Below are 15,558 nucleotides of genomic sequence, written 5' to 3'. Positions count from 1 at the left end.
AACAGGATTTTACTATTTTTTGCAGATTTATTGAAAATAAAAAAACTGAAATATCACATTGAAGCAAGTATTTAGACTTTTACTCAGTACTTAGTTGAAGCAACTTTGATAGTGATCACAACTTGAAGTCTCCTTAGGTTTGATGTGACAAGCTTCGTAAACCTGGATTTTGGTGATTTTCTGCCATTCTTCTCTTCAGATCTCCTCAAGCCCTGCCAGGTTGGATGGAGGCCATCAGTAGACAGCTATTTTCAGGTCTCTCCAGATTTCTTTGATTGGGTTAATGTATGAGCTCTAGCTAGGCAACTCATGGACATTCCTATGTTGTCTTTACTTTGCACTTAGGTTCATTGTTCTGTTGGAAGGTGAATCTTTGGCTCGGTCTTAGGTCCAGACCACTCTGGAGGGGGATTTCATTAAGGATATAAAATACAATACAATACAATACAATACAATTTATTTTTGTATAGCCCAAAATCACACAAGAAGTGCCGCAATGGGCTTTAATAGGCCCTGCCTCTTGACAGCCCCCCAGCCTTGATTCTCTACGAAGACAAGGAAAAACTCCCAAAAAAACACCCTTGTATGGAAAAAAATGGAAGAAACCTTGGGAAAGGCAGTTCAAAAAGAGACCCCTTTCCAGGTAGGTTGGGTGTGCAGCGGGTGTCAAAAAGAAGGGGGTCAACACAACACAATACACAAAACAGAACAAATCCTCAATACAGTATAAAAATAAAAATTTTACAAGTACGGAGCAGAAGTTAACAGTAGATGATATCACATAATATGATTTGGATTTGTTTAGAGTCCTAGAGACCTCAGCCATGAAGCTGCCTCTGGACTTTGCTCCATTTAGCTTTCCCTCAACCAGAATAGTCTCCCAGTTCCTGCTGCTGAAAAGCAACCCAGTAGCATGATGCTACCACTATCATGCTTCAATGTTGACATTTCATTATACATGTGGTGAAAAGTGCTTGGTTTTCTCCAGGCATAATGCTTATATTGGTTTCATCAGACCAGAGAATCTTTTTTTCTTCTTGTGTCCTTTTAAAAAACTCCAAGCAGGCTTATTTCTGTCTCTTTCTGAGGACAGGCTTCTGCCTGGTCACCCTGTCATAAAGCCCAGATTGGTTGAGTGTTATAGCAATGGTTGTCCTTCTGGAAGTTTCTCCGATTTCCAACCAGGTTCTGGTGTTCAGCCAAAGTGATCATTGGGTTCTTGGTCACATCTCATACCATGACCATTCTCCTATGATTGCTCAGTTTGACTGTGTGGCCAACTCCAGGAAGAATTATGTAGGGCCCTTTGCTTTAGAGAACCTTCAATGCTGTAGAATGTTATATATGTATCTAGTGCCTTCCTCTATAATTATTATTAATTATCCACCTTCCATATAATGCTTTTATCTGTCTGTTCAAAAAGTAGATTCTTTAGACAAAACTTTTCACAAATATGATTAAAGTGAGATACTGGGTGTGAAGGAAAAAAAATCATTTAAAAAATTAAGCAGCCTCCTTACTATTCATCCATCTTTCCTTTTATCATCCAACACTTCGAATCTAGCTTCATGGACATGATGTGTACACCCTGTTTGCCTCCATCAGAATCAAACAGGAACCAGCAGGGGGTAAGTCTGTAGTCTATCGTAGGGCCAATTGACACATATATACCTATACTTGCTTATTATATGAGGCCAATGTAGATTGGCCAGTAACCTGAAACACAAAATTTTGGGATGTGCAAGGAAGACTGTAATTCCAAAGTAGACCCCACACTGAAATAACTGGGTGTGAGATTCAAAACCAGGATATTAGATCAAGTAGACAGAAGCACTAACCACTACATCACCATGAGACCTTAGCCTTTTAATCATTAGTTTGTATTAAAAATGAAAATGCAGACTCTGATCTAACATGTCTTCAGAGTTAAGTAGTTTTGAAAAATACAGACTCACATACATTTTAGGGAATAAATACAAAGCACTACCTACCTCGGCCTTGCCACTGGAAAAATGTCTGTAGGTAGAGAGGTGCAGGTCTTTTTTTCCTGTTGGACAAGCTGCAACATCATAGTCCTTTGGTTCAGCTTCTCTAGCTTGGTGCCTTTGGGTAAAATGAATAAACAAAAAAAATCTGTAAAACAAACTCAAATCATAGTCGAAACTTGAGAAGCATCTTCACTTAAGAACTTTGTTTATTAACAGTGTCTAGCCTGCACCACTGCATATTTGAAATAATTCACAGTGCTAATCCCATTTACATTTTCTGTTCACAAAGCTGTCCATTATAGTTTGTCACATGTGTAACAACCTAATGTTTCTTTCCCACTTCTGAACTATTGGGACACATGGTGATTAATATGAATTTGGAGAACTCTGAAGATGTAACAAAGCTGAAGCAAATGTGAAAAGTAACCCGGATATCAAGAGCACTACAGGGATGACACATGGAAGGGTAAAGCCCTACTGTAAACCCTGAGCATTGAAAGAACACCTCCACATTCCAGAGTGGAGTGAAACTACAGAAATATTAGAGAGAGGAGAAACTTGAGGGCAAAAGTTCAACATTAATCTAGACAGCAGAGAGAAAGTGCATCTCAATGTCTTCCAACAAAGAAAGAAAAGCCACAGAAGTCTGGCAAGTAGCCACAATACCTGCTGGATGACAGATCGTAGCACAAGATTCCTAGCTAGAGAGGATGGAACCAAGTTGCCCATTTAAAGGCAAGACAGATAGAACTGGCATTACACCAGTACTTTCATTCCCAGCCACTAGCATAAACTATACTGGGAGAATTGGGACTGTGCTGCCCCTTTAAAGAAAAAGGCAGTTAGGGAGTTGTAAAGTTGACCTGGCCCTTTCAGAGCTGCAGAGGATTTTATGAACACTAATGGATGCTGGGGGAATTCTAACCTTGAATCACTGTAATCAAAGATGGACCATCCCTGACTACAGAATGAATTGTGGAAATTGGACCAGAATTAACTTAAGGATGGAGTTTAAAGCCTCAGCATGCGCAACTCACTGAGTCTAGAAATAGGGTGAAGGCTCCTTGGTGGAATGTTTGGAAGAAGAAAGAAAGAGAACTTAGTTAAGAGGGAGAGATGAGAAATAAAAAAATGAAGTTTGTCTCAGTTTAGAGGTGGACAAGTTGCTAAGCCACCAGACAAGGTAAAGAGGGTTCAGTCCAGTCATAGCAGGTCCTTGGGGGGTAGCTAGGCTTTTTCTTATCTACTTCCTTGGTACTTAGTATTCTCTTTCCCTTTGATTGCCTCACTCTTACACAGGCCTACATACATACACACTATTATGTTTTCATTAAAAAAAACGTTTTTTAAATAAAAACAGTCTAAGTTTACACTAGTATTTTCACGTCGTTTACATAGTGTCTCCATCCACACTAAAACAACCCTATATGACACAGATGTTCACCTACACTGGGTGTACATGCATTGGCTGAAAACTCCTTGAAGAGAAAATAACGTCATCAACCAGGGGGATTTATCACAAAACTGTAGCAACCAGTAAATTATTTGCCTTTTGCACATGTATTCAGCATTGAAACTGTATAAAATGTAATTCAGATGCATACTGGTAAGCAGCACAACAAGCACCATGAAAAGCAACTCCTCTGTGTCCTCAATGTTGGAATATGGATTTCTTCTGTGAAGATGATCAATCAGGGAATGAGACATTGTAATGAGAAGGATCCAATCAGAGAAGGGCTACATAATATGCACGAATAAAGCAGAGTGCGATTAAAGTGTTCATTTTCACCTGTCTACATGCATCACTGAGTTGGTAGTTTCAGAAGTTTATGGCTCTGGAGAGCAGTTTCTAATATCTCCATTTTCAGGGATTAAAATACGGAGGTAGTAATTGACAAAAGGCAAAAATGGTGACAAACACGTGTGATTTTAAATGAAAATGTAGTAGTGTGGACATAGCCATAGTTAAGCATGTCAGTAATGTGACAATAAATTATTTTTCATGTTTTCACTCTGTTTTGATAGACCACTGATGTTTATTTTTTAAAGTTTTGACTTTTACTATTTTCACCCCGTTGTAATCAAATTGCCTTTTTGTGTCTGAGTTTTCCTTTAGGCAACAATGTTTTTAGTGTTATACATTTTGGATAATACTATTTTGTGGCCACAAACACAGCATGTTTCTGGACAATGTAGAGTATGCATGTACGATGTGTGACATCAGCATAGCTGGACTATAGAATAAGAACCTGACTTTCAACAAATCATAGGGGAAGATTTAGTGCTCATACAACAAAGAAAAAAATAGAAACCAATAGGGAATAGTCCTTCATTTTGTAACAGTGAGTTTGGTATTGCTCCTGTAATGGTTGATAATCGATGATTCAATGTAATGACCTTGCTAAACAACATTATCTCTTTTGCCAACTCCTAAAAGAAAGATATTTAACATATATCTTCCGCTCACTTGAAACTTTGAATCTTACAATTAGTGTTGATTGGCAAAGTTCACCAAAGTGTTTTTCTCAGCGGATTTGCTGGATTCACCAGTAACCTTGTTCACTGAATAATTTCCTGAAAATTCAACAGCTTAGATACACTTTTTTTCCAGAGCACCATGAATCCATTGTGACATCATAAAGCTGTGGAAGACAATGTTAGATGGGACACAATTGGTTAGCACTGCTGCCTCCCAGCTCAGGTCACATTTTTAGCCACAATAATCGGGTTAGCATAGTTTACTGATGCTTCCCTGGCCCTCAAGACCATTGCACCATTACATTTCACTCAAAACTAGTTCAGCTCAACTGAGGGAGAAGGTGGTATGACTCTACCTATCTTTCAATTTTATTACTGGACAGCAAATATACAAGCTATAAAAACCTGGACACTGACACAAATAAATGAACATACACAGGCTTGGTCCACAATAGAAATAAAATCCTGCAGTACTTCTTTATATTTCTTGCTTTGTACTCCAATAAGTACAAGTTATTGTCAATATACTAACAACCCAATTGTGTTTCACTCACTCAGAATATGAAACTGATGTAGGACGTACTTCAAGACAGAGAAGCTTTTATTTGTGGCACCTCTGCACGATAACCACATTTTTCCACCCTTTCAAATGTACGCAGTTTTTAACGTCTGGAAAACATTCGGGATTAAATCACCTAGATGTACATAGACAATGTCTTCACATCCTATGAACAATTACACTGCAAATTTAACTTTCCAGCAACACATTTCTTTCACTACCTCCAAATTAGAAACTTTGCTAAACAAAACCTGCCCAACTTCCTCACCTCCCACCTACTTCTATTCTTGAAAAAATATTGATCAGTCTTGAGGACTCGGACAGCATTTCTGTAATATACAAAAACATTTTAAAGTCCTTCCCTTTCAAAGATCCCAGAGTACAGTGGGTAAATGATCTCTCACTCAACATTTCAGAAAAGGTGTGGAAGGCAGCAATGCACAGAATTCACTCGAGCTCCATATGCGCAAAGCATACAATTATTCAACTTAAAATCATCTATTTAGCAAATCTGTCTCTTTTAAAATTGTCCAAAATGTTTCCAGGGTAAGAGCCAACCTGCAAACATTGTGATCAAGTTCCAACTTCATTGGGTCACATGTATTGGGTGTGCACCAAATTAACATCATTTTGGACCAAAATCTTTAAATGCCTTTCAGACAGCCTTGGTGTCACAATCCCTCCTAACCCATTGCTGTGTTTGGTGGACTCCCTGATGGGTTTAAAATGGAGAAGGACAAACAAACTGTGATTGCCTTTACTTCACTATTGGCACATAGACTTATCTTGATCAACTAGAAGAATCCTAACCCACCTCTTTTAAGTCAGTTGGTAACTAATGTTATATATTATTTGAAATTGGAAAAAATAAAATTCTCATTTAGAGGATCTGTGCAAAACGTTTTTACAAACCTGGCAGGATCTAATCAATAACATTTTGGAATAAGCATTTAAATTGAGGAAGCAGATTCTCATCCCTTTTTTATTATGTTTATTTATTTGTTTGTTTGTTTATCCTACTACTAAAGTTTTACTCTGTTGGCCTAGCTCTCTTTCTCATGGTTGGGGGTTGATATGTTTCGAACCTAGTTTTGCAAAGCTTGACTTGCTTGTATGTAATGTTATTTGATTTTAATAAATTCAATAAAATATTTTTAAAAAACTACTTCAGTTTATACTTCATCATTTAATTCAAAACATTTTGCTGTTATTGAACATTTTCACAATTTCAATGAACTCACAATTGTACTAATTAGGATCATGTATTTGTATTAATCAATAACAAATTAAATGTGCCCATTTCTGATGTAATGGATTCTACATGTATAGAGAGACACCATAAGGACATTTTCCTTCTACAAAAATATAGATGAATGATGTGGTTTAGATTTTTGGCTCTTTAACTTGCTTCTAGTTTGCCACTTTCATTTTGATTCAATTTTTGAGATTTGTTTTTGTCTTTGGGAATATAAAGAAATAACTCTTTAATTATTAAAGAACTTTTGTTTTGTCATTTGTCATTCACTCAGTTTCCCCCTCTCCTTTTTTTGATTTTTGACGTTGTTTTTGGGTGTTGCAGATTTTATATTGGTGTCTTGTCCTTATATTATTTTTAACCTTTTTATGCAATTATTCCTGGGTTTTGTGCTCTCATACTGTAGAGGGAAATTAATATATAATATTGATTTCTGTTTATGACTTAATGTTAAGCTTGTTGTATTTTTATTTTTTCCAATTCATCACCATTTTTGTATTTGTTATGGGTGCATTTGTTTACATGTTTCCTGAGTTACGACGCAAATGTGTGCAGCCCCAATATCATAGAGCAATGGTAACAAAAGGTTACTAATTTAGACACGTTGCTGTCCAAGACTGCTGGTTACTCCCAAACATTTTGCAGTTCAAAAATGTTTACCTTTGTTTTGTACTTTGTTAACGATCCTTTTGCTCTCCTTTTGACCTTGATTATTTAATTCTCATCTTACAGTTTTGGTGCTTGATCTTCTGGTTTGTGACTTTCGCTTGGCTTTGATTAAATCTTTTCTCCTGGTCCATTCACATCTTGTGTTATTTTTCCACCTTGGCATAACAACAAGCTACAAGCCTGTTTCATTGTTTGAGAGCAAGGCTTTAATTATATTTCAAGACCTCATTTGGATCCCTGGTGTTTTGATTAAAGTCCAGGTTTTGAGTTTCATGGAGCAGAGCAGATCATAAAAATACAAAAATCAAACATCTACTATTTTACAGGAAGGTTGTAGCTATAGATTGAAAGGGAGGACAGTTTAGCTCTAAGCAGAATTTAAGAAAACAGGCCTGTTAAGGTGGGTGGGCCTCAGGATGTTTTGCTCACCCGATCAGACTGCTAGGCCCATCCATTAGTGATTTTTTGTTTATTGTATTTATAAATTTACTGAATACCATGTAATGGCATTCTTTACAAGGATAGTTACTTCTCTGCAGATAATCTCAGCTTTTTGGATCACTATCATGTCTTATTTTACATTTGTGCCATGTTTCTCCTGTAATTAGGACATCATTTAATTGTGTCACAAAGCGCCATCAGTGGGGAATCATTAGCCAATTTTACAAAAGCAGAAAACTGTGAGTTTTAAAGACTTCAGCACTGATTATTCTCTGATTAAATATGCATTATAGCTGTCTATAATATTATTTAGCACAGAATCAACATAAAACAGAGCTTTACTTGTAGTTACATTACAGCAAACCTTAAGATATTGCCATTTATTACACTTGTTCAATTATGACTGTTTATTCCAAAAGACATCTTGCATTCATTTTTGTAACTAATAATTAACACAACAGATTTTTAAACTATTTTTTATAACAATACATTTTTTGAGTGAATGGTTTGATGAACAACAGTCTATAGCTCTACTTTTTTCTTTTTTGTAATTTGTAATTACAGTGGATTCAGAAAATACTTAGACCCCTTTCTGCACACTTTATTGTGGTGTAGATTATAATTTTAAATGGAAAAAATGGCCAGTTTCACCCATCAGTCTACACTCAGTAAACCATAATTACAAAGTGAAAACATGTTTTCAGAAAGGTTTTCAAATTTATTAAAAATCAAGAAATGAAATCTCTCATTATATAAGCATTCAGACCCATTGCTGTGCTGTTCCAGGTTGTGATTAGGTGCATCCTGTTTTCTGTGAATTCTCTTTGAGATGTGTTTAGAACTCGACTGGAGCCCAACTGACTGGACATCATTTAGAAAGGCAAACACCTGTGTATATAATTTCCCACAATTAACGCTGCATGTCAGCCATAAAGTCCAAGGAACTCTCTGTAGACCTTCATCATCAAGTTATGGTGAGGCATAGATCAGCACATGGATATAAAACCATTTCTGAAACTTTGTGTATTCCTAGGAGAACAGTGGCCCCAATAATTGTGAAACTGGAGAATATTTGGAACCACCTTAACTCTAGAGTTGGCTCTCCAACCAAGATAATTAATTTGAGAAGAAGGGGCCTTGGTAAGGGAAGTAACCAAAAACCCAATGGTCATTCTAACAGAGCTACAGAAGTCCTCTGCTGAAATGGGAGAATGTGTTGGAAGGACCATTTCAACCACCCTCCATCAATCAGAAGCCTGATTATAGTAGAGTGGAGAACTCCCACTTGGACTTTGCTAAAGGATTCTGATAGCATGAGGAAAATGATTCACTGGTCTGATGAGGCAAAAACTGAACTCTTTGGAGAACTCCAAACACTGTATTGGGCAAAGACCAGGCACTGGTCATCACCTGTCTAATACCATTCCTGCAGTGAAGCATGGTGGTGGCAGCATCGAGCTATGAGAGACAGGAAGACTGGTCAGAACTGATGGAGGGATGGGTGCAGCCAAATACAGAAAACCTGCTTCAGAGTGCACTCAGCCTCAGACTGGGGTGACAGCACAATAATAACCCGAAGCATACAGCCAGGACATCAATGGATTGGCTTCAGGTGAGGTCTCTGATTGTCCTTGAGTGGTCCAGCCAATGTGCATAAACCCCATAGAACATCCATGGAGGGACCTGAGGATGGCAGCTTACAGGCACTTATCCTCCCTTCTAATGAAGCTTCAGAGAATCTGCCAGGGAAAAAAGAGAATAAACTGCACAAGTCCAGGTATGCAAGACTTGTACAGCCTTACCCAAGAAGACTCAAAGCTGTAACTGCTGCCAAAGGGGCATCTACAAAGTACTGAATTAAAGTTCTGAATAATTATGTGAAGGAAAGATTTCAGTTTTTCTTTTTTTTTTTTTATAAATTTGCCAACCTTTCTGAAAACATGCTTTCACTTTGTCATTATGGCTGGCAGAGTGTAGACTATCAGATAAAAATGCCAAATTAATCCATTTAAAATGGAGGGTTCTGGATACTTTCTGTATCCAATTTATTCAGAATAATAAATATATAAACTAAGATACATTTTTATTCAAAAAAACAACAAAACTGTAAACATTGCAAACCTTTGCAAAATAATGCTGTATAAGCAGAACCTTAATGGATACATTTCTTACAAATTTTCCAGGTCAGCAGAGTATATGAAAATGGAAAATATGACCAAATGATCTGCCTCATTTTTAACCATAGCTTTCATTTACTAAGATATATGACAATAACATAACATAACACACACCCCACTTCATTAAATCTATGATTACAGCGATGGCTGACATTGCTCTCTGTAAAAAGCCCCAGTCAGACTGACCTTGGTAGGATGCATTAGGACAATATGCTCTGCCTCTCTGCAACCTGCCTGAAGATTTGAGCTGTACATCTCAATAGCACTTTAAAGGTAATAAGATTCAAATAGTGTTCCAGGCATATTTTTAGATAATACAATCTTGCTGTTAAAATTACGAAATTGGTCAAAATTTATGTTTGAGCTACTCTTTGAAAGTTTACAGTTCCTCAGTTGAACATACCAAAAATGAGCTGTACTAAAACCCACTTAATCCAGTTAATGGTCACAGAGGACCAGAGCCTATTCAGCAGTAGAGTTATTTCTGTGTCCTGAAAGCTGCCAGGGTCAAAGCTGCCTCCAACTTCCAACTTACATTAAGTCAAGTCAAGTCAAATTTATTAATAGAGCACATTTAAAACAACAGAAGTCGACCAAAGTGCAGCACAGCTTCCATAAATAAATATAAATTGCAGAAGAAGTAAGCTTAAGGCTAGAACTCGGCACTACCGATAATTTCTGGTCAGAGGACCGCAGTGAACGTGAAGGAGAGTAAAAGTGTAAGAAGTCAGTAGGATAAAAGGGGGGCTAAACTATTCGGGGACTTAAAAACAAACAGTAAAATTGTAAACTCATTCTTCAATTATCATCCTATATTGTATTATCTAAATCCGCATTTTATTCGAATAACACTTTGTCTAAGAACTCTGTAAATTATATAGAGATTTTCATTACAATCGCTTTATGTGCAATAATTTATTCACAATCAGACTAGACTTTTCGGTAACTCTAATAAAACACAGACTGAATTCATATTTTAATCTGGAATTGCATTTGTCATTTATGATGCCAGATTGCATCTCCCTTGCAGGTAAATTTACAAATGTTACAATGTATATTCTATTTGTCTAATTTTTCAAAGTTATTAGTTTACATAGTTAGACAAAGTCTGTTACATAAAAAATAAATAAATAAATTCACACCTAAAGGTGCATGGACAAAGAAATGTAAGTAAAACTCATCTTGAAGAAGAGCTCGAGAGGAATAAATGCAAAGTTATGGGGGAAAAAAATCAGACCTTACCAACACGAAACCAGTGTGGGTCTGCTGTAATGCATATGGTTTGAACGGAGGAAGAGAGTCCCTTTCGTTTCCATTATTACAGCCTTTGGTTCTTTACACAAACAAAACTTAAGTTTCTTCTTTTTCACTCGTCAGGTTGTTCACTCTCCGTTATGAAAATAAAATGCCTGTTTTAGTCACGTGTAATCTAACGGAATTGTTTGGATTGACTTATTATGGTGCCAATATGTATCGCGATTGCTCCAGTGCTGGCCAAATGCGGAAGGTGAGAGCCCTACCGGTGTAGTTGCTAGGGACGCTGTCATATCACCACGGTGACGCAGGCGCTACCCCAGGGGCGCTAGTAGCGCTCCGCTGAAGCATTCCTTGGCTTTCTTCTCCGCCTTGTGTTTCAAAGAAATTCCAAAAGGTATCACATATGCTTCCTAGTGAGAACTGACCAGTACGCCTTTTAACGTGGCCGCACCATATTATTTTCACTTTCAAATTGTGTTGTTGACCACTGATCATCGATTTATTGATTTGAAATTAAACTCATAGCAGTTAAGAAGGTATATTGATGAGGATATTACGGTATTTGTAACATGTAGGATTTTAAATATTTACGGTAATTTTACGTTATTACTTCATGTAAAATGAGATAATATATTAATATATGCATAAACAAAATGACACCGGACCCAAGCAAAAGACCAAAGCCGAAACATAATGTAACGAGCATCTAGATGGAAAGGCCGAATGGAAGTTAAGCCCAATAACGGACACTTTTATTCAACAACAAATGATTTACAGCAGTCATCTAGCAGAATTAAACTGCGATTTAAAAGCCGTGAAAGATGCCCCGTAAAAGTAACAGTCATTTCACTAAGCAAGCTATTTCACGCTCTCGTCCCTTCACCGCCTCACGTTATCATCAGCAAGGCTTTCATTACAATACCCTGGGAGTCTCCACCTGTCTTATCGAGCCATCTCGGACTTGAAGGAAAGTTCCAGGAGTTCCGGGAACGCAGAGCTCTGCACACTTGAATACCCTGGTGTCAATCAGCTGTCCAGTCTAAGTTCATCTCTAGGGCGACAATGTACACTAACATATTTCTCATCTCTCTCCATAATATATTAACCAGCAGCAGCATAACGTGAGATTGACCTTTACTGGTTTGCCAAAGGTTATCCCTGGAACAGCCACTGCAAAGCATCAAGAACCCTCAATATTATTGTATTGAATTAAAACACGAATCAATTTTGTTACTATTTGATTGACTGGTACCATGTCAAGGCGTTTTACCTGCCTTGTGCCCTATGATTGTTGAGCAGACTCCAGCCACCTTATGACCCTACTCTGCATAAGCCAGTTAGGAAGATAGATAGATAGATAGATAGATAGATAGATAGATAGATAGATAGATAGATAGATAGATAGATAGATAGATAGATAGATAGATAGATAGATAGATAGATAGATAGATAGATAGATAGATAGATACTTTATTAATCCCAAGGGGAAATCCACTTACTCCAGCAGCACCTTACTGATACAAAAAAACAATATTAAATTAAAGATTGATAATAATGCAGGTAAAAACAGACAATAACTTTGTATAATGTTAAATGTTAATGTTTACCCAAACCCCACCCCCCCCCACCCCACCCCCCCGGGTGGAATTGAAGAGTGGGTGGATTGATGAAAAGATGGTTGGACTAGTGCATGGCATTATCAACCAAGATATCACGAATAGATCAGGATGCAATTTTGAGACAGGTGAAAATGCATTTAAACTATCTTGAAATAGTAAGACATGAAAATAGACACATCTAGAATTCAATTTACATTTATATTTATTTGCTTAGCAAACACTTTTCAATGTAAAGCAACTAACGAAACATAACTAAATATATATTAGACTGAGGGACTGTTTGGGAACATGTTTAAGGGTGTGCACTCACCAACCTCCAGGACATCTCCACCAAGCAATGTTGAACCAGGGCAAGGAAAGTTATCTGTGACAACAGCCATCTCGACAAAAGTGTCTTTCCTGTGCTATTGTCATTTCTTATGATTATTATCTATCATCACACTCATCTCAGCGAACTAAGATAGGCTGGTGCATTCACCACAGGTCAATCAGAACTCTCAGTCTTTAAGCTCAGCTTGTTCTTTAGCTGAGGACTCGTCTAAGAGTACAGGCCATGCCAAGGAGTGTGATCTTCTGGATCTATTTTGCACTGACTTCACACAGGAGTCTCTCCAACTGCTCTTAGAATTTGGTCTTGATGACTCCCATTGTTCTTAGGACTACTGGAGTTACTCTTGCCCTCGTGTTCCATATATTCTCTGCCTTCTTGCTCAGGATGTTGTTATCATCCAGGATTGTCACATCAATGAAGACACACGACTTTCTTCTCTTGCGTTGGAACAAAATGGCTGGCCCGATGGTGGTGATGGTACAGTCTGTGGAAATGGTCTAGACCCACATGATGACATAATCTCCTGTGTCAAGATCACACCTTGAGTATGCTCGTACCACTTGCCCACTATTGGAACACCCAGCTGTTGCCATAGTACCAAGCACATGTACATACTGACTTCAGTTTTACATTATGTGGCTGATGGTCTTCTCAGCTTAACCACACAGACAGCATTTGGTTTTAACTGGTGTGCCTATGACATACTTCTTTGGTGGTGCAAGGGGTTCAAGGCTTTATGTTGACCGACAGTGGTGAGGCTTTTGGTTTCTCACTTGAGAGTTGCACTTTGAAGGCATGGGTGAGTCAGATCCTTGTCAATTCACAGTCTGTGCAGGTTGTTGAAGAATGGGCCATGTAGTGGTTTCTCCTTATAGCGATGCATCCTCACCTCCATGATCTTGGACTTGAGTAACTGCTTGGTTTTCTCATTGTCTCGTGCAAACCATACCTTACGTTTTTTGGTTTAATCTTGTGGCCTCTCTTCACGATGGATTTGTGCTCATGCAGAGCTTGGTGGTGTTTGAGCAACAATCACAGAAGCTGCAGATTTTTTAATTTATAAAGTTATGAATTGTTACTTTCCCATTATATATTCTTCTTAAGGCACAGTCATAGAAGTTGAACAACTACGTACAGTATTTCACTGCATATTGTACTCTGTATAATTTGTTTGTGATTAAGAGTTGACATGATTGAAATATTTAAAATTATGAATAGTATCAGTACAGTGGATCCCAGCTGTTACTTTAAAAAAAAATTTTCAACAAGAACACGAGGACATAGTTCGAAACTTGTTATGGGTAAATTTCACACAAATGTTAGAAAGCTTTTTTTTATGTAAAAAAAATAGACATATGGTTTAAATGACCAAGTAGAGTGGCAGAGAGTAGATCTTTAGGGACCTTCAAATTGTGACCTGATTTTGGAAAATTTAGGTGAATAATGTGGATGAACTTGTTGAGCTGAATGGTCTGTTCTCGTCACAATTGTTCTAATGTTCTAATGCTTGTGTAGCTTTAGTTCTGCCACATCACTCTGGTTCTTTACCCAGCTTGGTGTTCCTTATCTGTAGATATTTTTCTCTCTGTGTGGTTTTCTTCTTTGGTACATGTATGTCTACCACACAGTCTAAGTCATGTTACTGTACTGTCAGGTGATGTTCTATGTTTTCATTAGTTTGTTTAAGTCAATGTGAGTGATGTTACACCATGCAGTGTACTGGTTTTCCATCCAGGTTTTATTTCACCTTAGCAGACACTACTTTTCAACCTGACCATGAAGGAACAAGTATGGAAAATGTATGGTAGGATAGGTGATGCAGTGGCGTAGCGGCACTTTTAGGGGGTGGCAAAATTTCACAATAAATAATAATAATATCTTGTAAAAATTTGAACCATACCTAAATAAGGGGGCGGCGGAATTTTCCTCCGCCCCGGGAGGCTGACACCCACGCTATGCTACTGAGGTGATGTTTTAGTGGAGTTGTTGGATAGTTCTGTTAAGGTCACTTGCTAGCACCTTTGGTGGAGTGCTACGAAAATTGTGGTATAGTGGGTCAGCCACTTAACATTTAATGGCCAGTTTTTAAATAAATAATTGAATAGCCAGCTCGATCTCCATGGATGTGTGTGCTCACACAGCTGTGGGATGTTGGTGAGGTAATTGAAGCCAGATGCACCTGCATGTGAGAGTGCAATCTGTCTAATTGGTTTCAACTGCCTTCTGCGGTATGCGATTGAGGCGCTGCACCCATGGAGGCATATAAAGGGGAGCCAACAAAATAAATAGAGGGAAGAAAAAGAATGAGAAAGAAAAGAAAGAACAGAGCTGTGAGAACAGCATCAGAGGGAAAAGGCAGGAAAAGTCAGCCAGCTAGCCAGTGCAGCGAAGTGCAGCACGGGGGTGAGCCCCACAAATGATTGGCTGTCTAGGGGCAGATTGTCCCCACTGAATATTAGTGAGGAGTGGGTGCAATCAAGAGGGAGTCCTACCCCAGGGATCCAAGGTACGCCAGGGGAGTGAGAAAGAAGGACAACCGACCCCAAGTGGTCTGGCCAATGCTGTTCGAGCTAAGACGGGGATCAGAAGGCAAGGACCGTGGCTGTTAGTGTCTCTGCCTACTAAGCAAGCAATGGGTGAGCTGGAGAAATGAAGAGGGTGTTATGCTGGGCTTTTCAGACAGAGCATGAAGGACCTAATGACTGTTGGTTTACTGTTGTTTTTAATTTGTATTTTAATCTCACGGATTGTCCCCTGTTTATAAGGATTATTTATTTATTGAAG

General features: G+C 38.1%; 1 protein-coding gene across 1 annotated transcript in view; it reads right to left on the bottom strand.

Moving 5' to 3' along the window:
- The window catches only part of LOC114652691 (cilia- and flagella-associated protein 95-like), a 62,145-nt gene extending 51,041 nt beyond the window's left edge, over window positions 1–11,104 (bottom strand). The window contains exons 1-2 of the mRNA XM_028803023.2: window positions 10,810–11,104; window positions 1,992–2,103 (exon numbers count right to left, since the gene is read on the bottom strand). Of these exons, the coding sequence (XP_028658856.1) occupies window positions 1,992–2,103; window positions 10,810–10,883 (186 nt within the window). The 5' untranslated portion in view covers window positions 10,884–11,104. The remainder of the gene's footprint in view (window positions 1–1,991; window positions 2,104–10,809) is intronic.
- Between the last annotated feature and the right edge of the window lie 4,454 nt (window positions 11,105–15,558).

Source organism: Erpetoichthys calabaricus, chromosome 5, assembly GCF_900747795.2.
Source record: "Erpetoichthys calabaricus chromosome 5, fErpCal1.3, whole genome shotgun sequence".
Lineage (NCBI taxonomy): Eukaryota > Metazoa > Chordata > Cladistia > Polypteriformes > Polypteridae > Erpetoichthys > Erpetoichthys calabaricus.
This window is presented reverse-complemented; position numbering and strand designations above follow the sequence as displayed.